The 24,300-nt window shown below is 41.3% G+C and overlaps 1 protein-coding gene across 14 annotated transcripts in view; it reads right to left on the bottom strand.

Annotated features, from left to right (window-relative positions):
- Positions 1 to 2,070: 2,070 nt before the first annotated feature.
- The window catches only part of LOC137384241 (myocardin-like), a 755,068-nt gene continuing 732,838 nt past the window's right edge, over positions 2,071 to 24,300 (bottom strand). For 12 of the 14 annotated variants that reach the window (XM_068057971.1, XM_068057968.1, XM_068057973.1 and 9 more), the window contains 7 exons: positions 23,766 to 24,022; positions 20,710 to 20,863; positions 13,687 to 14,733; positions 12,215 to 12,310; positions 10,063 to 10,194; positions 9,409 to 9,484; positions 2,072 to 6,430 (listed from right to left, as the gene is read on the bottom strand). In XM_068057971.1, the coding sequence (XP_067914072.1) occupies positions 5,865 to 6,430; positions 9,409 to 9,484; positions 10,063 to 10,194; positions 12,215 to 12,310; positions 13,687 to 14,733; positions 20,710 to 20,863; positions 23,766 to 24,022 (2,328 nt within the window). In that variant the 3' untranslated portion in view covers positions 2,072 to 5,864. Of the gene's footprint in view, positions 6,431 to 9,408; positions 9,485 to 10,062; positions 10,195 to 12,214; positions 12,311 to 13,686; positions 14,734 to 20,709; positions 20,864 to 23,765; positions 24,023 to 24,300 lie in introns of all 14 variants that reach the window. The other 2 variants (XM_068057975.1, XM_068057970.1) reach the window with 2 other exon arrangements.

Genomic DNA, 24,300 nt, shown 5'->3' on the forward strand with positions numbered 1-24,300 from the left:
TAGTCTACTTAAAATATAAGAATATGCTCAGTTTTGAACTATTTGGATTTATACAACAGATACTGACCAGGTCTTGTAAGGGCAGTTTTATCTTCTGTTAGCACACACATTATGACTTTAGATTTGAATTAGTTGTGTAAAACATTGGTGAAGAATTTCACAGATAACATTTTAGATGCATGGATCTGAAAATTGAAATTCTGATCATGACTCTTCACTCTGATGCACTCAAGAGTAGCTTGCAAGCTGCAGTTTTACACAAGCAGTATTGCCAAATTGTACTACGATTGTCAATTTTAACTAAGTAACACTGATGAAATGTTTGCATAGACTACTTGGAGAATTCCCAATCTCAGCCAGGCTATTTAGGAAATAAGGAGGAAAAAGTGTCAGAGAATGAATGCTGCCCTGAAGTACTTCCTATACCTGATTTATAGCATATTGCCTTTCCTTCACTGTCGCTGGGCCAAAATCCTGGAACTCCCTTCCTAACAGCACTGTTGGTGTACCTACACCCCAAGGACAGTACAGGTTCAAGAAGACAGCTCACCACCACCTTCTCAAGGGCAATTAGATATGGGCAATAAATGCTGACCTAGCCAGTGACACCCACATCCAATGAACGAATAATTTTAAAAAGTTATTGTTCTGAATATAGGTTGTCTCTCTCTGGAAAGGCACATGCCACTGGTGTGAGTAAAAGGAGACAGAGAAAATAATTTTTTGAAATGGGTGGATGGATAACTCATTTCCAATTCAAGGACCATAACTTATTCATGTGCAGTCTGAAAATGAAGTTCAGTCCCACTGGAAAATGACTGTCCCTTCTTGCCTTTTACAGTGTAGTGCTGGATTAAGGGATCACAACTGTAACAGGTATTCTAGGCACCAAGATTGTTGTTGAAGTTCAGGTACATTGAGGTTTCCTTGTGCTGCTGTGCTTCCAAAAGATCACAGACTTATGTAGCTTGAGCTGGGGAGCAGAGAGGCAGGGGGTGGGTGGGTGTGGTGATGTGGGTGGTGGGGAGAGGATTTAGGAGGGAATGGTAATTGATATTCTTGGTAATGTGATACATGAGCCAGGCAGGTCTACAATACACCAAAGTGCTGTTGTTGCTTGACCAGTCAGCCTGGCTCGCTGATGCGTCTGGAAAGGGTAGACCTGTCAGTGGGGCTGGGATTCTTCTCCTTCAACTCAAGTTGACTCTGCCACCAAATACCCAGTTAGCTTCATTCTGATTGGACATGCAGCAGAGGAAGCTGGTAAGCAGCTTCAAATTTATTTTAACTTGAGCAGTACCTCTATAAGATTTGGCCTATCTCAAACTCTGTCTAGGTTCTTTGAGCTCAAATAAATGGGTGTGTGTCCTTACAGGGCAGGAATGTGCACTCGGGCTGATTTTTTGTTTGTGGCTTCTGATCCTGGGAGGAAATGTGGGTCAGCAGCCACACATGCCGGTGTCGGGAGCCAGAGGATGCTTTCCGAGGAGGTGGTGAATTAAGTGGCTGCCTCTGGCAGCCCAGTCCAATTAAGGTCGGCAGGCAGTCTCCTGGGGTAGACAGCTATTAGGAGGCCCTCCAGCACTGAGAGATCGGCAGCCCCACCGTCAGAGATGGGAGCTGCTGATGAAGGTAGGAGAGAGCAAGGGTGTCTTAAGAAGGAGGCACCCTCTAAAGAGCTTTCAGAATTGTTTAAAATCAAAAAGGCCACAGTTGCCAGGCCATCATCATCAAGGGGCAACCCCTCTACTGGATACCAGCAACTGCAGCTGAGGCCCTATGGCTACGGCGAGTTCCTAGGACGATGGAGCGCTGGGAGGCCACCTCCATCCCTTGGCCATGTTTCAGCCTCAGTGGGAGGCTTGCATGCCGACTGGAAAGTTCCAGCTGGCCTGCAGGGAGTGGCCTTCATAGGGCCTTTAATTGGCCTAATTGGCTACACACTGCTTGCAGGCAGGAAGCTGTCACCCCCACGATCCTGTCTGAACAAAAATGACCAGGAGGCAGGACCATGGCAGGAGACTGGCAAGCCAGCTGATAGCAGGAAATGACGGGTTCCCCCCCCCCCGCCCCCCTCAACACCCCTGCTGCCCCACCGTCTCTGGTCCCGCCTCTGCTGCCAATTAAAAATTTGGCTCTATATCAGCAATGGAAATTAATAATATGGACTTCAGTAGTTTGAAGACTTAATTATGGTGATTTGTTTTCGTACATGTGAGACACCTGCCTGACCCAAACATGTTTCAACATGTTACTTTAAAGAATCACTCTGGTCTCTGTCTTTTGCTATCAATCATGATATATTAAACATTCTTAGCCGTGTCTCAAGTCACCCCCGTTTCAACTGTTTCCAGTGAAACTGTCAGCATTCACTGTCATTACGCCATTGAAACTGACAGCAACTTCTGGATTTCCGCATTCTCCAGAGGATGCACTGTTCAGGCACCCCAGACTGCAGTCAATGAAAATCAATTGGGGCCATGAGCATTTCTACTCATACGGTGTTCATTTCGCTATTAAAAACGCTTGGAAAATTCACATCTTGTGAAATGAGGTGTAACTGGGTTTTTAATGGTGTAACTTCATAATTATTGCTAGATCATCCTCATTGGCCCTGTAAAGCTAATTTTATATTTTGTGGAATGTCAAATTTTTCTATAATTATAAAAATTCCACATATTTTTATGTTTTTCTTTTTTTTTTATAAAAGAAGTTTATCTTTATTTTAGCTTCTATCTCAGTCCAATCATAATCATTTATTTTGCTATCTGAAATTTTAAATTAAGCGTGAAGGATATTAAGTGCTTTTAACTTCTGGTTTGCTGTTTGTGAATACCTCAATGTTATTAGCTGACTACCTGTTTGCTGATGCACACCAAGAGATCCCTTGACATGGCACCAGATTTAAGATGCTGTCGGGTAAAGGGAAAACCAAGCCACAAAGATCACTCGACTTTTGTGGGGCGTCTTCTTTGAATTCAGCGGTGAACACCCTTGCATCGCTGCTGATTGCAAAATTTTTGCTGGGTTCTGAATAAATAGTAAATTTGGGTAGTCTGATATTTATCTACATTAGCTTCACTTGCTGAATGATTTTGATATTTTAGGATTTGATTGTAAGGATCAATAACAGAGGGACTGCTCTTCAAAACACTGCTTGAAAAAACTATTTGGTCAATATATTTGCGAACCTTGAAAAGCATCATATCATCACTGTACAAATCGATGCATTATATTGCTTGAGGTGATTGACCTTTGATTGTTATTTTTAACTAGGGTTTTGGAGGAGGAGATCATAATGTCTCCAGTACTACTGCTCAAGCCAAGAACTCTCAATCTTTCAATCCTTTCACCAGCCCATTAGATTCTTAGCCCATCATATATCAAGGGATCAGCTGTATGGCCTTTCAAATGGGGCAAGGATCCTGTTGATAGCTGAAGAAAAATGCCTTCACCTTTCTTTAATAATAGGAAGAAATTTTTTTTCCTCCTAACATTGTGACATTTTGGATTTATGCACCTATTATCTTCAGAATGTCACCATATAAGAAGCAGGGCTAGAGAAAAGTGAGCTTAAAAATTTCAGGATTAAATGAAACCGGATGTCATGCTGCAGCACAGTGGATGCTGAAAGGTTGTACAAAGATAGCTCCTGTACGTTGCTATATTTGAATGTCGATCATCATTGATTTTAATTTGCTCAAAAATCAGCATCTGCTTCATTATTCTGCCATACACAGGATGCAACATCCAGTGGAAATCTCTACAGCCATGCTGAGTAAGAATGATTGCCAGTTACAGATGGACTGGTAGGTATGTTACTCAAGACAGGATTAAGCAGCTTGAATGCCAAACATGTACTGTTGTGATCAGCTATGTTAGTACGCAAGGTTTGGCAAAGCCCATGTACCTCATTCAGTTTACAAGCAACCACTGTCATATAATAGAGTTATGCTCACACAAGGAGCATATTAGCACTGGAATGGGATATACTCAATATAGGTTAGAATGATTATTTATACCTCACAGGTATTATTTAACTCAAAGGTATTTAAGGAAATACATTCATTGATTCAGAGGGAGTAGAAATAAGGAAGTTGGACCATGAAGTGCTACTGTTGAGTTGATTTGCTTTTAAAGATGATTATTCACCCCTTTCAATCATTTGGATTCCTATTGTCAGTTACTTACAAATGATCTCTGAATTTCGCTGATTGTTTGGAGGAGTCTGTGCTTTCTTATTGAAATTGCAAGGAGTCAGCGAGGCTAGACATTAATAAGGAATGAAAGGACAAAACAATGTGAGTATTAATATTAATTAACTGCACAGCGACTTTCAGATTTTTTTATATTTTTGAAAGTAGTAAATAAGCAGGGAACATGGGGCAATATTAATTTATACCAGCCATACTATTACTGTCTCGGGTAGCAAGCAAACCCTTTGATACAGATCTCCCTCAAACTCCAGAATACTGAATTGCCCAGAAATTTCAGAATAGTAAGCCATTCCTAAGGAGCAATGTGAAGTACTTTTTGTTTAAATAACATTGCAGAAAGGGATAATATAAAATACAAAATGGTATGAAAATACTTTTACTGAGCACTTCATTTGCTTTGAATAACAATTACCAAAAATAAACTATGTTCTTTACACTAAGACAAGGGTTGAAACTGGTGTCACCTATTTTTATTTCACTGTTGTTCCCTTTTAAATCAATATTTCATTTACTTATTTCCTTTTTAAATGTGAGTCTGTGGGTTACATGAGAAAGTACAAAAAAGTTGCATTGGTCAGTACCCAAGTTAGTTGCAAAACAATTGGATATAATGCCAAGTCTGATGCTGGCTTGCTACTGTGTATTTGAACACAGGTTTAACATTTTCCTATGTTTGTAGGGAGTCTCAACTTCAAGACACGCAATGAAGGCTTCTCTTTGTTTTGTTTTCTTTATATATATTAAAAAAAGTGATTGCATTATTTACTGCTTTTTGCAAAGTGGCACCTGTTTTTTTTTGAGGGGGGGCAATGTTGCTTCATCAAATAGCTTCAAGCAAAACAAGACTCCCTCCCCCCAACCCGCTCAAACACTACCGTGTCTATTAAAAAGCATCTGCAACGCAAAGCAGTACACTGCAAAATTTCATAAACTTACTCATTTTGAAACTACCAAACATCTGTATGGAATGGCTTCTAACATTTTAACATCTAGCAGACATCTAAAAAAAACAGGCAAACTGTGACAAACTCCTCTACTTTTAACTGTGCAAAGTGAACAATAAAATATATTCACCATACAAAGAATCAAATACTTGCATAAAGTAGTGTGACCTTGCAATTGTGCTTCAGAAAAGATACCAGTATAGTAATACTTTCCATTATTCAGTATAGCAAATATTGCTTGCCGAGTAAAGAAACTTTCTCGATAAAAATTAAAAAAACTTGCAAAAGCTATAAGCAAATATAAGCTATATACAAAAGGTATAATGCTGGTTGTGTGCACAAGGCCAAATGAGAGTTGGCCGATATATCTGTCCTTTAGACTCTACCTGCCAATTCAGTCGGATTTAGACTTGAAGCAAGTGCCGTTCTTTGGCAATGGACTTCACTTTCAATTTGCTTCCAGTAAAACGCAGTAAATGCACAACTTTATAAAGCTTTTAACTCTCAGCAACCAGGATATTACTACATGCAGCAACCACAGAGTAATCATCTTATGGTTGATGGACTGGATTTTTCCATTGACTTTACCTTTGACAACATGACTTCTTTGGCTGGTATACCTTAGCAGTATGCTTCTTTTTTATTTAACACCACAATTCAAATGGCTTTAAATGTACCTATAGTTTGTAGTCCACTGAGAATATTACCATTGCAAGTTCATGGTTGTATTTAAGTTCAGGTCTGTAACGTCCAGGAAGTCTGCAGAGAAGATGCTCGGGGTGGAGGAGCCAGCAGATCCAAAACCTGCTGCCGAGCTGGGCGGTGTGAGATCCAACCAGTCCATGTTCTCCAGGGGAGTCTCTGTAAGACCTAGGTTCATAACATGGCCATGTGTGGGCGATGGTGACATTTGGGTGTCCATCGGCGACAGAGGGTTCTCCAGAATGTCTCGAGTGTTGAGTATATCCTCCCGCGAGTTGCCAGAAAAGCTCTCAGCCACGTTGTCTAGCTGCGAATCTTCACTGCCAATTTTAAGCAGTGCAAGATCACTGCCCCTACTCAAGGAGCTGCGAGAATTCAGCAGGGCTTCAAGCTGATTGTCACTGTTGCTTGCACAATGCTCAAACGAGAGCTGGGGAGGAGACATGTGGTTAAAAGGACTTGATGACGTCCTAGGCACTGTCACAGCGGAAGCTCCTGAAGATACTGTGATTTGAGGCAATGATTTCTGAGTGCAATGATGGTCATTTTTGGCATTTGGTGGCATTTCTGCAAAGAGAACAGTTCTAATAAGAAAATACATCAGGAAAATAGCTTATTGTTTATCATTTATAGAAAATATGAAACACAGGCAAGAATAATTTAATTTACCAGAAACTTTGTCTTTTAGACGAATGATCTTGAGAGGGGGTGAAAAATACTTATATAATTGATTTTGTAAATAAAAACAACTGTATAAGAGGTGGTCTTAAACAGTTTTGAAGATTAACATTTGCACTGTTAGAATACAAGATACTTCTTAAATAGCCATGTACAATTTCTACATCTAGCTCATTTCTCATGGCATCGTAGAGTTATAGAATCCGACAGCACAGAAGGAAACCATTTGGTCCATTGTGCCTGTTATGAAAGTGCTTCCATTATTTTTAATATTTTTATTGTTTGAGGACTAGTGTTAAAACTGAAAAGATTCCATGGATGAGTTTTTTTTCCCAAGCTCACCAACAGGACAAGATGTTGTTTGAAAGCCATCTGGAGACCACCTGTGATTTGGGCTCAGAAAACAGAAGAACCCTTGGTGACTTGGGGAGAAAGGGTTACAGAGAAGCCACATGTCAAGGTTTATGGAGATCAAGAGGTCGACTCTCTGTTTGGGGTTTGGATTGTTTTCAGTTAGTTGTGGTGGGAACTGTTTTGACGACAGTTGGTGTTATTCTGCCAAGGAAAACAGTTGGTGTTATTCTGCCAAAGATTGTGGCGTGGGGGCCGGTAAAATGCTGTGCAGCAAGGCCCACCTCTCCCTGTGACGTTGAGAAGGGCCCGCCGCATATTACTGGCGGCCCCACTGCTGCACGGTGGTGGGCCCTTGATCTAAATATGCAAATGAACATTTAAAATATTTAAATAAACCTACCTGCAGGCGGCAGCCGTCCCACTCCGACATTACGGTCGCCGTTCGTGCCCTGTGCGCCTTCAGAACTCCATACGGAGTTCCAGGCGAGAACCTGGTGGGGAGGGGGGAGGAATAAAATTTTCAGGGCGCGAGGGGTGGAGGAGCAGGGAAATCAATATTTCTTGGATGTAGGGATGGTGGGAAGGGGTTGGAGGGCAAAAGATCGAAGGTTGGGGGGGGGGGGGGAAAGTTTGGGTATTTGTACAAGCAATTGATGGTCATTTCATTGCCTGAAATGACCATTACAGGGGTTGGGGAAGGGCCTCCATCATTTATTTTTATATGCAATAAAAGTCATGTCTATTATCCCTTTAAAAATTACACTTATTGGTAAGGGCTTAAAGTCCTTTACAAATGGCACCGGTGCCCGCGCGGTGGCGCCAAATGCAGATACCGAGGATTCGGAGGCTGCCCCCTTACGTCACCGGGGGTGGGCGCCCCGCTCCCACTATTGAAACGAGCCCTGGTGCGAAATGAGCTCCTCGGTGGCTGCTGAATGCGGGTGCCACGCTAAGTTTAAAGGGTGCCACCATGGAGCCGGCGCCCAAATAAACTTCAGCCCTCAGTGTGGAAGAGCAAAAAATCCTTGGTGCCATATAGCTCCGGAGGAGCTGAAACAAAAATTCTGTGATTCAAGTGTGTGCTGGCGGAAAAGCCTTGATGCCACATTTCTCCTCGAAAGCCTACTAGAATAATTCTCGACATCTCCAGAACGGACTGCTTCTGAAACGAACCCAGTGACCTCTCTCCGTATACCCGGATGCCAGACCAAAAAAGAGACAACTGACTTTCTTCTATATCTTCTTTCCTTTCTCGTCAAGTATTAGCAAGTATTTGGCCAAATTGTGGTCAATGTGTGACTTTTTTTGTCTTTTTATTGTAATAGACCTCTGCAGTGTGAATTTCTGTATTTTTTTCCGTCTGTGTGTGAGTATATTTGGGAATTTTTAAAAAAGGAACTTTAATATTTTAATCTGTGTGTTAATGCTTTGCTTTGTTCCTGGTTAAGTCATGTTTTATAATTAATAAACAACAAAATTATTAATTTAAGAAACCTGGTTGATTTATTTAATTCTGGGATAAAAAAATAGAGTATATGATTGGCTCTATCAGTAACCGGGTAAACATTTAAATAGATGTTGTGACCTGTGGAGAAGTGGAACTAGAAAAGACAGTGCACTCCTCCTGCCTTGGTCGTTACACTGTGCAGGTATTTTGAATGAGCTAAGAATTAGTTTCACTCCTCTGCTCTTTCTCCATATCTATCCAATTTTTCTTTTTCAGGTATATATCCAATTCTCTTTTGTAGTTGGAAGAATCAGCAGGAAATGACTGTCTTCCTCTTTTTTCTGACTTTGAAATGGGGCATCAAAATTGGGATGAATATGTGCTAGGCAGCAGAACATTTATGTAGATATAGATAAATGGATGCTTTGACAATATTATAACATGTATATAGAAAATGCTCAATAAGTACAAGATGTTTTACTTTTGCTGGATCTTTAGCCTATTAACATTTCAGTCTGATCAGATATCTTGCTTTTTTCTTCTCAACTAAAAAATGCTGGTGTCTTAAATGATGGTAGGTACCACTCTTGAGAATGTCTGCAAATGTTCTGCCAAGCTACGGCAAAGTTTTCTCCTAAAGTATAATTTGTTCTAGCTGCAGCACAAAGGCAATGCAACAGGCAATGTGCAGAAAAATCAATATGTTCTCTCCAATGCCAGCCAATATTTGACTACACTTAAATCACAATGATGTTAAGGTATACAATGTTCTTCTGCAATGATAGCGGTTTGCAAATCTGCCATGTTGAAAATGCCACATTTGGCGTTTTCCACAGTGAGAACAAACACATATTCTAAGGTATGCTAATCTTTTGTCTTAACTTAAAATAATAAAAGATTTATTACACCGATCTCCTCTTATCCAATCAGAAATCATTAGCTTTCAAATGAAAAACAGAGAATGTTGGAAATGGACATTTGCAGAATTTTACAATAGAGAAAGGGTAGTTCATGCTCAGTGACTGAATAATTGTAGCCGATCCATTGTCAAAGTAGCAAGTCTTACCTCCACTCTCAATGAGAACGTCCAGTAGGTCATCCATCTGGCTTCTAGACATTTGCTGCAGATATACAAGATTAAACTACATAAAGTAAGTCTCAGCCAATAGGAATGTTTAAAAACAGTCAGCTGACAGTCACACATTGACCACAATATAGAACTGACCAATCAATTTTGGAAGAAACTCATGGTCGTACAACCTAATAAAAATCAAGAATCTCTGACCTTTCTAACGGCAGTAGGAGTTATAAAACTTAAAAAGCAACATTACAGGAACACAATTATCTAAAAGTAGTTGAAGTAATACTTTCATATTGATCATATTACTTAAAATGTTACAATTTTTGTTTTCCACATCTGTGATTGATAGAAATAACAGTCCCCAAAATCAATAAAACTACTGTTAATAAACATCCACTAAAATTAGTAGGAAAATGATTAAAAGAATCATTCACAGAACTAAGGAGAAACAACCAGTATAAAACTACAGTCATCCAATGCCTCCTATAGAGTCACAAATGATTTGGTAGATGTGTCAGCCATTTATTGAACATGCGGGGGTGGTTTACTGAGCCATGTACTTTATTTAAATAAAACAAGTTTAGTTTTTTAGAAGTAAATACTCATGCTGACTAATGATAAAGTTCAATTATTTCTCACCTGTTTCACTGCATCTTCATAAGATGGAGGTTGTTTGATCTTGTTCAGGGTTGAGTTTGAACTACAGAAGGGTGTAGTATTGATGACAAACTTTTGACCAACTGCAGAGTTTGCAGAGTTAGGAACATTCATCTAAATAAAAAAATCCAAAATAAACATATAGCAATTATTAACAAATATTTTTAGTCACGTAAAACAATTTTTAACAAGCTTATATGTTACTTAGACCACATTACATAAGCTGACAACAGCCAAACTCGGGACTGATCAGCACACCTCTTTATCTGTTCCACAGCAGATATCCATTTCACCAATGTACGGACTTTTTATTTATTACACTGCTCATCCATCAGTTACTGCTCCAGCGCCAGTGGAAATCAATAACCTGAATTCAAAAATTGCTTACATTTCTAAAAGTGATACTCCCAGAAACTCAAGTATTGTAAAAAGGAAGAATTTAACAGCTAGGTTTCTTTAGTTCTTCTGCATACAACAGAAGAACAACATAATGGTTATAAATAAGAACACTGCAGCTTTGAGGAAATGTTTTACACTGCAACTTTGGCTTTGCAGAGATGCTAAAGTTATGAGAATAAATCTGGATTGTAGGTTTAAACTGCCTCAAGAGAGAAGTGAATGTGGGTGGGGTGCTAGTCGGGCGATGGGACAGGTGTAGCTGAGAGGTGGAGGTGGGGGTGAGGTAGGGAGCAGTTCTTTGTGGGTCTGGAGATTATGTTCAACTTCCCCATCCCCAGCTATACAAGTTGGTAGATGCACAGTTGAATGCGCTGAGTAGCCAAAACCCAGTCTAAGACTAAAGCCAGCACATCATTCAATGCAGAATGCAAAATTTTCAACTTAAAGGCCATCAAAGAAAATTCCTAGCAATCCACTGCAGCTTCTTATTAGTAACTGCAATGACACTAGGCCTTTTAAACTGATGGCAGGTACCTTCCAAGGCCACAGATAATTGAATGGATATGGTTATGATTATGACTGTTGACATTGTCATGGTCCTGTAGCTTTTTTTCGGAATATGCGGTTTGCCTTTTAAGACTTGCAAGGGATCATTGCTTTAAGAACCAGCAAGCCTCAGGAATTATAGGAAGGTGCATTTTCATTGTCTTAGAAACAGCCATTTGGAGACTGCGATTCAAAGGATGCATTCTCGTTACCATAGATACAGCCACTGGGACTGAGTCTCATGTGGAACATTTGTTACAATTCAGTTTTGAACTGGCTTTTAGTTGAATACAGTTTGTTCTAACAGAACACACAGACAGAGACATACAGACACAGTTGGTGTTGGCATCTGACGAAAGAGCTCTTAACCATTTAAACTGAAGGAATAGGATTTTAGTCTGTTTAATTATTATCTCTCAAAATTCTAAAAAAGTCAAGCCAAAACAGAGATCTCTGGTAATTTAAATTGAAGAAAGAGAAGTTAGACTGTGATAATCTTTTATCCCTCAAAAACTCTAAAGTCAGTGATTCTGTTGAAAGTGTTTGCAAGTTGTTAACTGTTGAAATTCATTGGAGAAGGAAAGCAACATTCTGTGAGGCCTCCAAGCAACATTGGACTGTAAATTTGCAAGGATTCTAATTTTCTCGATTTTAAATGTTGTTTATATCTTCATAGTGTTTAAGAATTTAGTTTTTTTAAATTAAATAGTTAATCTGTTGATGGGAAGACACCTGGTTTGGTTAGCCTAATTCAGGGGTTAATAGATGATACAATTTGGCTGGGTCTTTCTTTCATTTGGAAAGTTTTAAATGATATGTTAGGCAATCTGTGGAGTGATGGGATTGAATTATCAGTGCGTTTCTCCCACCACAATCAGAATCATATATTTTGATTGGGGGCTTTGACTGGTCAGAGCCCCCAGTTACGACTGGTCAGTTGTAACAACATATCAAATACATTTGTCTTCATATTGCACAATACGAATTGAGAGTGAGTGAAGGAGTGGAAGGCCACTTTTCCTCCCCTTCCACCACTGTACAGATGGAGATACACTTCCCCCATCGCTTGTATTCAGATTATCCCAGGCAGCATTGTTCATTAACAATATATCCAAGTTAATACTACAGTTGATTTGAAAAGTGTCCTGAAGTGGTTTCCTACAGTAATTAAGCCTTTAATGACAAATACCTTTCTGAGTATCTGCTGCCGTATTATATGTTGTTGGAGCTGCTGCTGGAATTGCGAGCTGCCATTTTGGTGCTGAGGCTCCTGTCCCTTAGTGGCCTATTGTAAAAAGGGTAGTGAAGATATATAAGGTTATCCAAAAATGATTCATTAACCTTCCAGATATTCCAAATTTAACTTTTTATGCTCATTAAATATTAACATTTTCAATATTTATTACTAAAAGGTTAAAAAGGTAAAGCCAGTTCCTTCAGCTGTATTGGCTTTCCTCTGGTATTCCTCTCCCTTTTCAATGTAAGCGCTTTACATATAAGCTTATATAATAAAAAATAATCTTATATATTACCACAAGCACTAGTGTTCAAACATTTGTTATTTTTCATCCAAATGATGAAAGGTACAAGAACAACTACTGCATTGGTGTTCCAGTCCCAACCCCTTATTAGGAGCACCTGGATGTCAGTGCGGTTTGCCTGTTATGTGAGATGGATGGTGAAAGGAGTAGTTCTTCACAAACTTCAGCCTCTTGTTTAGAGTGCCACCGAGTCACATGTTTGTCACTACAGGCAGTGCTAATTAATGCAAGTCATAACCTAACTAGAGGGGTTAGAGTGCATCAGAAATAGAAGCAGAAGTAGACCATATGGCCTGCCGAGCTTGCTCTGCCATTCAATATGATCACGCCTGATCTTCTGCCTCAACTCCACTTTCTTGCCCACTTGATTCCATGAGAGATCAAAAATCTATCTATCCCAGCCTTAAATATACGCAATGATGGAACATTCACAACCCTCTGGGGTAGAGAATTCCTAAGATTCACAACCCTCTGAGTGAAGAAATTTCTCCTCATCTTAATCCTAAATAACCGACCCTTTATCCATTCAAGATTGCCCAGCTAGGGGAAACAACGTCTCCGTGTCTACCCTGTCAAGCTACTTCAGAATCTTATACGTTTCAATGAGATCACCTCTCATTCTTAGAAACTCCAGAGAGTATAGGCGCAATTTACTCAACCTCTCAGCAGGGGATAACCCTCTCAAGCCAGGAATCAATCTAGTGAATCTTTGCTGTACTGCCTACAAGGCAAATATATCCTTCCTCAGATGTGGCTCCCTCAACACTGTCCCATCAAACACTTGCAGGGCAGGTATAGCATGGAAGAGATGCAGAATAAAGATTCCTCTACACTGTCCTATCAAACACACCCGCTACTTAGGGGATTTTAGTATCTGAGCAACTGAATGAGGTGCGAACTTCCGACTGAACAGCTGAGCCTGCCTGAAATAGGTGGTGTGCTCAATATGTTTTAAGTGGCATCTTTGTAATTGATACCAAGATAATGGAAAATAGTTAGCTTTAATTGCCCCATACAGATGGTTGCCTGCGACAACCTTGGACATTATAAGTGGTTGGAACTATGCTAACATTTCAAAAATACAAAATACTCTGTGATTCAGAACAGGTTTGTCCTTTACCTGTATCTTGAGGTGACTGTTGCAAGCCGGAATGGACTGAAGCTGATGGGGTGAAACACTACGCCCATCTCCATTCTGGGGGGCGGGTGACACCGGCAGAAGGAAATGATTGTTTGGAGAAGGAGGAAGGCTGACATGCTGAGGACTGCTGGTTAGGCCTCCCAATGGAGAATGCTGAGGTGAGCACTGTGGACTCAGGAATGGTGGTGACCTCACTGCATTGTGTTCTGCAGTTTCCACGCATGCCTGACTTTTCACAATGCCCAATTTCTGTTGCGTACCGGATGTGTTTAAACTCTCTGTGGAACTGTTGCTGGATGTGGAAGAGATCATTGGTGTTGTACTTCTCTCATTTATCTGTTGTGCTGCAAATGGACAACTAGACATCAGGTTTTCCTGCTTAATAGACACATTGAAGAGTGGCTGTGAGGAAGCCTGTGGGTCATGTTGATTATTCCTTTTCTGTTTCTGAAGCTGTATCTTCAATTCTTCCACCTGCTTTTGTTCCATGTGCAGCTTCCAGGTCAGTTCGTCAATAACTTTCTGCTTTTCCATGAGCATTTTGTCCTTCTGGGTGTCAAAGCCTTCCAGCTCCACCTGTATGCTGCCTCCATTCATGCTACCCATCAGGCTGTCTTCGGCACTTAGCTGAACCGGTGAAGGCTGCAGGCCAAGCTGCGGGGAAGGCACAGGCACATCACTAAAGGTATCAGGCAACCCGCTCAAGTCGGATCCGGTTACTGAGAGATCAGACGAGGCTGGAGAAATGGGAGGGGTTGAACTGGTGCTGCCAAACTGATAAAATCCATTAGGTAGCACAGTGGTGGCAGTCTGAGTCTGGAAGCTTGATAGAGTGGTCACAGGGGTCATCGGGAATGTCACAGTCGTCATCTCACTGACTGAACTGGACAAGCTAGCGCTAGTACTGCTGGTTGGCAGACTGTTGCTGTTAGAGTCTTGGAAAGGTTTCAGCCTCTTCATGAGGGCTGTTTTTGTACCAGACACAGGAAGGCCTCGTATTCTCAGCTGCTGCCTCAACTCCGATACCTGTATGGTGAAAAAAAACAGAATCACATAGTCTTGGTTTTAGACAGTAAAAGTAACAAAACCTATATTCATTCACCTTGCTGATTTAGAAAATATATGTTTTTTGTGTCTTGTGTAGAAAAGAAAAAAAGGAAACATTAAATTCATACAGAGCCTTTCGCAACTTCAGGATGTTCCAAAGTGCTTTACAAACAATGAAGTGCTTTTGAAACTTCTCAAAGCATTTTACACAAACTACTTTTGAAGTGCAACTGCTGTTGTTATGTAGGAAAAGATGACAGATGACGGTTAACCTGCTCACAACAGAGTCCCACAAACAACAAATAACCAAGCAATTATATTTTTCTGCAGTGAGAATCCTCATCATCTTTGAAAATGTTACAGAAACTTTAACACTCACTTGGATGGTCAGATAGAGCCTCTCTTTAATGCCTAAAAAGAATTAGATTGGTCTCGGATGCTGACAAGAAGCAATATTCACTGACATTGGATGCTGTACTCACATATCAGTAAACAAAAATGCCTTTTTTTCCCTTTCTTGGTAAGACACTCAGGTTTTGTTCTGCAGCTGTCCATTATCATTGAATTCGGGATCATAAGTAAAATTTATATTTATTACTTTTTGTATGTCACAATTATATAGTATGGTTATGAATGGTGATATACGACCCAAAATGCACCACAGAAGAATGACAACATCTGATGGTGCAAAAAGTTTCTTCAATAATATATACATAGCTAGCAACACTTGTATTTTGTTCAACATTAGCAGAATGACAATTGTATTCTGTTTAGGTAGAGGCCCCAGTTCTAGGCAAGTTCAACCATAAATTGTTTATAAAACTGAAAATTCACTTGCAATTATCTGGAGATTTAGTTTGTGTCACTGACCAAATCTATCGATGTAATAAACTGCAATTCTTTTAAGTTAGGCTGTTACGATCAAGTGAGGAGGGGTCGAAGGGCTTCCCTCTTTTCCCTCTCCTTGTTTGACCACAACAGGTTTAATTCTTTCTTAGAGTGTACTGGCCAATTCAGTAGGTGTTTGATCACTTACTTGCTATGATCATAACAAGAACCAATTGGACAGGTTTTCTTGAGTTAGCAAATGAGTAAAATAATAAACAAAGCGCCAACTTTCACTCTCACACACATGCTCTGGAGGTTTACACATACAAAAATAGGTTATAGAGTGGGGAAAGGTAGATTGGTTGAGTTAGAGTCCATAAAAAAGGTATACTGTCTGTGGCGATTGGTTATTCAGCTGGTTTCCAGCTGAATTTGGTGGTCATAGAGACATAGAAAATAGGAGCAGGAGTAGGCCATTCGGCCCTTCGAACCTGCTCCGCCATTCATTATGATCATGGCTGATCATCCAAGCTGTTCCCGCTTTCACCCAATATCCTTTGATCCCTTTTGCCCCAAGAGCTATATCTAACTCCTTCTTGAGTCCTGAGGCTTTTAGTTTGAAGAGGTAAATGACTGGTTCAGTGAGTCTCTTGGAGATAGTGAAGCGGATGATTTCCTCCAACGGGGTTTCTGATTGTAGCCGGAGTATGCAAAGGTGGTCAGTCAACAACCAGGATTTGAAAGCTTTCAAGCTGGAATGGAGAGAGAGACCCCCACTAAAGACCTGCTCGTGTCAGAGTCCAGTTGCTTCTCCTCTACTGCAGAGAAAAACACCAGCTTAAAACCACAGATGGGAAGGGGCTTGTCACATGACAGTGATTCAAACATAGCAGTTAGCCGCATTTCTCTGCTTGCTGAAAAGAACAGGCAGTTCCTTTAAACTTCCTGGGTCTTGGTTTTTGCTGGGAAATATACAGACATTTCGTCTCCTTCCTCACAGTCCTTTGCCATGTAGGATACAGTGTAGCAAATTAGGTGACCATCTTAAGCTGCCAGCAGTCATCCTGTTTTAAATGTTCTTTTTCAACGTCTTCAAAAAATATATAAATTCAGATGTCCAGTCAGTGGATTAAAGAAAATTATCATTCAACAAAACACATTGGCATAGTATAGGCTTTCAAAATTGGGGTGCACTTTGTTTTGCAGGGCCCAAGGTTGTATTAAAGATATTCCTTTGCATTCATTTTTATTTTGGGAGGACACCTGTTGGGACTCTTTGGACTGGATATTGAGAGCCCACTGGGTGTGGGAGTGGGTACGAGCGCAATTTAAAGATTGGGTTCTCGAAGGTTGACACTGGGTCCTGCCACCTCCAGAACATGACTGGATGGTGGGAGGGAGGAAACGGAAACCTCGCACTCTTCCAATTAAGTGCCTTTTGAGCTCATTGTGCAGCTCATTAATAGGCTTGTCAGCAGCAGTTTGAGATTTTTTTTAAGGAACGAGGAGAACGCCATGTGTGGAACACAGCAGGATGTACAAGTCATGAGCAATGTTGGGGGCCATGAGGGCTATGGGAAGGGCTGATTAAAATAATGCAGAGACTCAAAATAAAGCTAGGCTGGTCCAGAAGTGCCACAGAGTGGCCACTGCTGGAGCTGTAAGATTTGCTTTTTTCAGTGATGAATGGCAGGAATGCGGAGAGGAATGTGAGGCTGTTGGCATCACTTGGGCAGCTGGGGTTGGCAGGAAAAGCCTTGGTGAACATATGAACCCCAGCTGAGGGAGTTCATATGGGAACAGGCTACTCCGACATTGGACAGAGCAGCCAGGATGCAACCTCCTGGACAGCAGGAGGCCAGAGGAGCACAACAGGGGGCTGCAAGGGGAAGAAGGCACTACCCTAGACATCGTGTCTGCCGCCCAAGAGTCAGCTACCTGCAAATGATGGAGCGCCAATGCCGTAGGAGGCTATCTAGGAAGATGGTCTTGGACCTTTGTGCTCTGATCCACAATGACCTGAGGCCTCGCGGCCCCAGTGGCAGTCCCTTACATGCAGCCCTGAATTTCTATGCAACCGAGTTGTTCCAGGGATCATCTGAGGACCTAGGTGGCATCTCACAGTCGGCAGCTCACAGATGCCATATTCTAGAGAGCGGGGGACTACATCCACTTTGACATAGATGGGCCTGCACAGGCACAGAGAGCATTGGGTTTCGCCTCCATCACTGGATTCCCCAAGTGTAGGACATCATTGATTGTACCCATGTGACCATCAAGGCACACAGTGACCGGCCAGTGAGATCCATCAACAGGAAGGGCTTCCACTCCCTCAACATCCAACTGGTCTGCAACCACAACAGCTTCCTCTGCTTTCCTGGCAGCTGCCATGACTCCTTCATCCTCCATCAGTCCAGGCCGCCTCAGATCTTCACTCCATTCCCCAAAGGGCATGGATGGATCCAAGGGGACAAGGGAAATCCCTTCAAGAGATGGCTGCCGGTCCCTCTACAGGAGCTCCAGACAGAGGCACAGAGGCGATACAACCAATGCCACCAGCCCAGCAGGCCAACCATTGAGCAGGCCATCAGGCTTCTGAAGATATGATTCCAGTGCCTGCAGCAGTAAGGTGGTGCCCTCCAACGCTCTCCTGCAATTGTGTCAGTCATTATGGTGGTCTTCTGTGCTCTCCAAAACATGATCCTCCAGAGAGATGTGGACTTTGAGGCTCTGGAAGGAGATAGATCATTGGGGAGGAGCAGGAAATAAGAGTGGAAGAGGAGGCAGAGGGGGAAAAACAGTGAACAGAGAGGTGCCTCTGCTACATGACAAGGTAGCCTCCTCCTATCACCCTCTGGGAAGAGGGCCTCCCTTAAGGCTTCCAGCATTAGATCCAGGTTGGCATCGATGAAGTGAGTGCCAGGTCTCCAGCTCTCCGGTGACATCTCACTTCCCTCTGGTGCTGTGGAAAGCAGATCTCTGCCTCAGGACAACAAGCAGCCTCAGTGATGGCTGCCGTGTGAGTCTACATGAGTCCCACACTTGATCTGACTCATCTCGAGTCCCGGCCCCACTGGCTCTCAGCGGACAAGAAACCCATCTCCATACCAGTTAAGGGCATACCCATTTGAAAATATCAATATAAATCAGTTTCCCACCAGAGGTGGGTTCCTGACCCAGAACCAGACCCGGTTCCTGTTTCCTGCCTCTATAAGGAAAATCCAGCCCTTTCTTCTGGAATTTTGTTAATGTTGCCTCATGTATGTAAGAAGTGTATTTTTGCAGAGATGTTCTTACACAGTTCCCCTAGTAGCTCCGTGACTAAGTGCAATGCCAGGCGTATAAATGAGCCAAAAGGATCAGGAAGCCAGGATTAATCGCTGTATAATAGAGTGGCTCTCAGCTTCTTCACAGAACAACTTTTCTGTACTATCCAGTTTAGATGTCGGTTGTAATTCAGTCGCTGTATCCAAGGCACTAATGTGCAGTGAGATGTGGGGCCTGCAGAGGGAGCACTTTCAGGAAATATGCAGTTCAGCCCTATCAGTTCAGTTCTAAGTTTAGTGCTGTAAATTAAAGGAATATTTAATAGGATGCCAAAGGTTGAATTAATTGTTGTGTCCATGAGGACTGTAGTGATTTCTTTTCAGGTCAGTGCTGTAAATAGTTTACAATCACTATCTTAGTTGAGTGGGTCGAATGGAAATGGCTGCCGAAGTATTGCTGAAATGCCTTGTGTCTTTTTGTGTGAAACGCCAGCAAAAGCTTTACAACCTGCCCGTTAAGAACACTTATCAAGTCAGCTTCTATGTTCTGTTCAGTGTGGCCAAGAGTACCTTTAGCAATATTGCAGCAGTGCCAAGATCGTCAGTTAGGTATAGATGAAAACTGAAATAGCTCATATTAATCAGGTGGTGTCACTATTCCTGTTCCATTCTGTTCTGGCTTCAGCAGTCAACACAAATGCTGCTAGGCCTGGCCAGTTAACCAGCTATATAGCTGGTGTAACATATAATTGGTTCTATAGTTGATATCTGGGATAATACATACAATAGCATGTGATGCACCTGCACCATGCAGTGAAATAGAATCCAATCTCACTGCAGCTCAAATTCTTTGGTGCAACAGCACTTTATCTCATGTCATTCATTTTCAGGAGACTAACATGACTCCTAACACCACTAAAATAAAACTTGTTAAAAATTGAGTAAAACTACTCCAGTACTCTACCTGTCCATCTAAACATAAATGTCCATGTATATGTACATCAAATGTTTTATGTGTATATAATATATGCTGAATCCCTTGTGGAACTGCTTATAGTTGAATAGAGGAAGCAGTTTGACTTTTAGTTGTGTTTGTCAGATAGAGGAACACTTGGATGAAGCAAGGAAAATAAAGTGGCAAAAATATAGGATAGTTATTCATCAATCAAATAAAGACTTCAGGAGGCACTTCTTCATGCAGAGAGTGGTGTGAATGTGGTACCTGCTGCCATATGGAATGGGTGAAACAGATAGCAGTGAAGCATTTAAGGGAGTGCTGAAAGGGACACAGCTACATTTTAGCAGCAGAGTAATATGTGATGATATTGGTCCTTATCAAATAGCATAACTGATTTACTGCAAGCAACACTACAAGAGATCTCTAGTTGCATAAAAAAAACTTTGAGAATATCCATGCAGCGAAAGAAAAGCAAACACTGAAAACAATGCATCTGGATTCTCAAATTCTTAGCTGTAGTCCTGTGAGTAGAAGAGCTGTTGGAGCATAATAACTGAAATGCTCTGAACTCACTGGTCCTGAAATTCCACTGGGTTCTTCCAGTCTCCTGATGTAACTGCAGTGGGGAATTGGCGCCAACCCCAGTAAAATGGTACAAACGGCCAAATGTAGTAGTTTTCGTCGTTTTTGTAGGGCTTCCAGTGCCCCTTGCCAATGGAGGATTGCCCGCAAAATTTACAGGCAACTATCTTTATCAACAATAAGCAGAGCATCCGGATATTATCTGAGCAACTTTTTTTAATCATAAGAAAATGAACTGCTATCTTGATGTATTTGAAATGCATGTACATTTTTAATTGCAAACAGCCTATTAGTGAACATCGTATATGGGGTTGAACATACTTTCAAGTCATCCAGATTGGATGGAAGAGGTCCCGGTTTCAAAGGAGAGCCAGTGGTTTGACCTGACAGTGTGGACTTCACTGGAGACAGACTGCTGCTTGGGACGGTAGTGGTGGAAGTGCAAGTGTTTCTAGAAAGCTGCTCACCAGACTGCCTGTAAAAAGCATTCAAAGCATTCATTACATCTAGATAAACACATTTAGTAATCGCAATGCTTTTCACTTCTGACAATGTAGCATTTTGTATGGTACAATAGGTTATTGGTTATGTTACTAGACTAGTAGTCCAGAGCCCTAGACTAATGATCCGGAGACATGAGTTCAAATCCCACCACGGCAGCTGCGGGAATTTAAATTCAATTAGTTAAATAAATTTGCAATAAAATGTTAGTATCAGTAATGGCGACCATGAGACTACCGGGTAATCATAAAAACACATCCGGTTCACGAATATCCTTCAGGCAAGGAAATCATCCATCCTTATCCAGTCTGGCCTATTTATGACTCCAGATCCACAGCAACGTGGTTGGGTGGCTCACCACCACTGTCTCAAGGACAATTAGGGATGGGTAATAAATACCAGCTTTGCCAGCAATGCCCACATCCCATGAATGAATGCACAAAAAAACATCCATTGCCGATCAGAGGTCAGACTTAAACCAATAACCTATCTTTCTTTTCAAGTTGTGATCAGCCAGCTGTGCATTTCCAGCATTTGTTCTTTTTCTTTTTCGAACTATTATCAAGTTGGATGCAATTCGTTATTAATTGGGTAATCAATGCAACTACCAGTTTGAAAGGAATATAAGAGTAAAATACTGTGAATGCTGGAAATCTAAAATAAAAACAGAAAATGCGGCAAAAACTCAGCAGGTCCATCTGCATTTGTGGAGAGAGAAACAGAGTTAATGTTTCAGGTCAATGACTTTTCGTCAGATTTCTCCACAAATGCTGCCAGACCTGCTGAGTTTTTGCAGCATTTTCTGTTCTTATTTGAAAAAACAATACTTGGGTATTTTCAATTATTTTTTTGAAATTTGTCTGTGATGTAATTTATCACTGATTTCTTCCAATGGTACAGAACAAATGAAATGGAGTATCCAGTTTAGAACCATATGCATGACTGAGGCAGCTAAAGAAGCTTCTTTTTTCATTCATTCTTTCATTCATTGGATGTGTGCATCGCTAGCAAGGCCAGCATTTGTTGCCCATCCCTAATTGTCCTTGAGAAGGTGGTGGTGAGCTGCCTTCTTAAACCACTGCGGTCCATGTGATGTAGGTACACCCAGAGTGCTGTTAGGAAGGGAGTTTGAGGTTTTTGACCCAGCAATAGTGAAGGAATAACAATTTAGATCCAGGCCAGGATGTTGTGTGACTTGCAGGGCAACTTGCAGATGGTGGTGTTCCCATGTGTCTGCTGCTCTTGTCCTTCTAGGTGGTAGAGGTTGCAGGCTTGGAAGGTGCTGTCGAAGGAACATTGGTGATGTTACACACTGTTGCCACTGTGTACTGGTGGTGGAAGGAGTGAATGTTTAAGTTGGTGGATGGGGTGCCGATCAAATGGGCTGTTTTGTTTTGGATAGTGTCGAGCTTCTTGAATGTTGTTGGAGCTGCATTCATCCAGGCAAGTATTCCATCACACTCCTGACTTGTGCCTTGTAGATGGTGGACAGGCTTTGGGGAGTCAGGAGGCAAGTTACATGCCGCAGAATTCCCAGCTTCTGACCTGCTCTTGTAGCCACAGTATTTATATGGCTGGTCCAGCTAAGTTTCTGTTCAATGGTAACCCCAAGGATATTGATGGGGGAGATTCAGTGATGGTCATGCTGTTAAATGTCAAGGGGAGATGGTAGCTTTTCTCTTGTTGGAGATAGTCATTGCCTAGCACTTGTGTGGTGTGAATGTTACTTGCCACTTAGCAGCCCAAGCCTTAATGTTCTCCAGGTCTTGCTGCATGGGCATGAAACTGAAAATAGAGCCCTTGCTATTAAGGCTGATCAGAATGCTCTTGTGACATCTGGGTAGCACGTTGAAAATCTATCCCATTATTTGTAAAGACTTGCGTATTTAAAATTTTGTGTATTGCAAATTATCTGTTGTATTCTTTATGTTCCTGTGTGATTAAATATCGTGTAAATGAATGTGACTATTGGTTTTAGCCTCAATTATATGATTTGGTGTCATGGTTGTTTCCACCTTTGGCAATGGAGAGGAATGCATAATGGGCAGCTCTGGTCCAAAATATCATGGTAAAACAGTAATTGTAAATGCTGCAGCATGCTACTCCTACTCACTGTTTATGGCATCCTTAAAGGTGTGAGTTTCGGATCATATTATGCTGGGAGCTACCTATGGAAACTGCAAAGAAACTGAACTATCACAATAACAGTGGACAAGATTGTTCTTTTAATTCCTTTAAAGGATGTGTATGTCACTTTCAAGGCCCATCCCTAATTTCTCGCGAGAAGGTAGTGGTGAGCTGCCTTTATGAATACAACGGAGTGACTTGCTCGGCCATTTCAGAGGGAAATTAAAAGTCAACCATATTGCTGTGGATTTGAAATCACATCTAGGCCAAACTGGGCAAGGACAGCAGATTTTCTTCTCTGAAGGACATTAGTGAACCAAATAATTTCCAGTAGTTTCATGTTCACCATTGCTGATATTAGCTTTTCATTCCAGACTTATTCAATTAGTGGGATTTAAGTTCCCTAGCTGGGATCTGAACTCATGTCTCCAGATTATTAATCCAGGTCCTCTGGTTTACTAGTCTAGTTACATAACCACGATGCTACTGTACAAGATCTTTGAACAAGAGTCACATTGAGACCAGAGATAATCTCTTTATATTTCCTTTTATTTACTACCCCTTTGCCACAAAGCAGGATATTGGTCATGGAGGCTTCAAAGTTGATCATGGTCTCATCCTCAACTTACATCCACAAATATGCCCTTTCCTGCAGAAGCCACTGGATAATGATCAGGATAGAGAAGATAACTACTCAAAGAACATTCATTGATTTCTTTTCAAATAGACAATGCTTTAAGCTTACTCACTTTAGAGATGTGGGGAGAATGTTCTGATAGTTGTAATGATGCTGCTGGTGATGTTGTTGCTGGCTTAATATCTGCAGCTGGAGGAAGAGCTGTTGCTGTTGAAGCAGCCTAGCGTAGGCTGAATCCATTGGAGGTGGGGACTTCTCTGGCTTTTGATCCGGTGGAATGTACTGGTGATATTTCAGTTTCTTCACCTTTGGTTTTGTGTCCTTTGGCTTCTTGTGGCGCTGGTTTTTTCCATCTGCAGATGGTTTTGTCTAATTTTAATGGAAGAAAAAAAGTGAATATTTAAACTCCTTTTAATCTTTAGACCATTTAATAGGCATATTCAAGTATCAAAAATTGTGATTAATTCTCCTTGCTGATGTATTTGCAGAATACTGCAAAAAAGTATAGTTCAAACTATAGTATCGTTTGTAGGTTGAGGGGCAAATCTGGGAATCCAATTTGACATTTGACGCAGCCATCTCTTTAGTTTACTACCTTAAGGTGATAAGCTGAGGCCTGTGATAGGAGAACGAATGCCTGTTGGCAT

Source organism: Heterodontus francisci, chromosome 26, assembly GCF_036365525.1.
Source record: "Heterodontus francisci isolate sHetFra1 chromosome 26, sHetFra1.hap1, whole genome shotgun sequence".
Taxonomy (NCBI): domain Eukaryota; kingdom Metazoa; phylum Chordata; class Chondrichthyes; order Heterodontiformes; family Heterodontidae; genus Heterodontus; species Heterodontus francisci.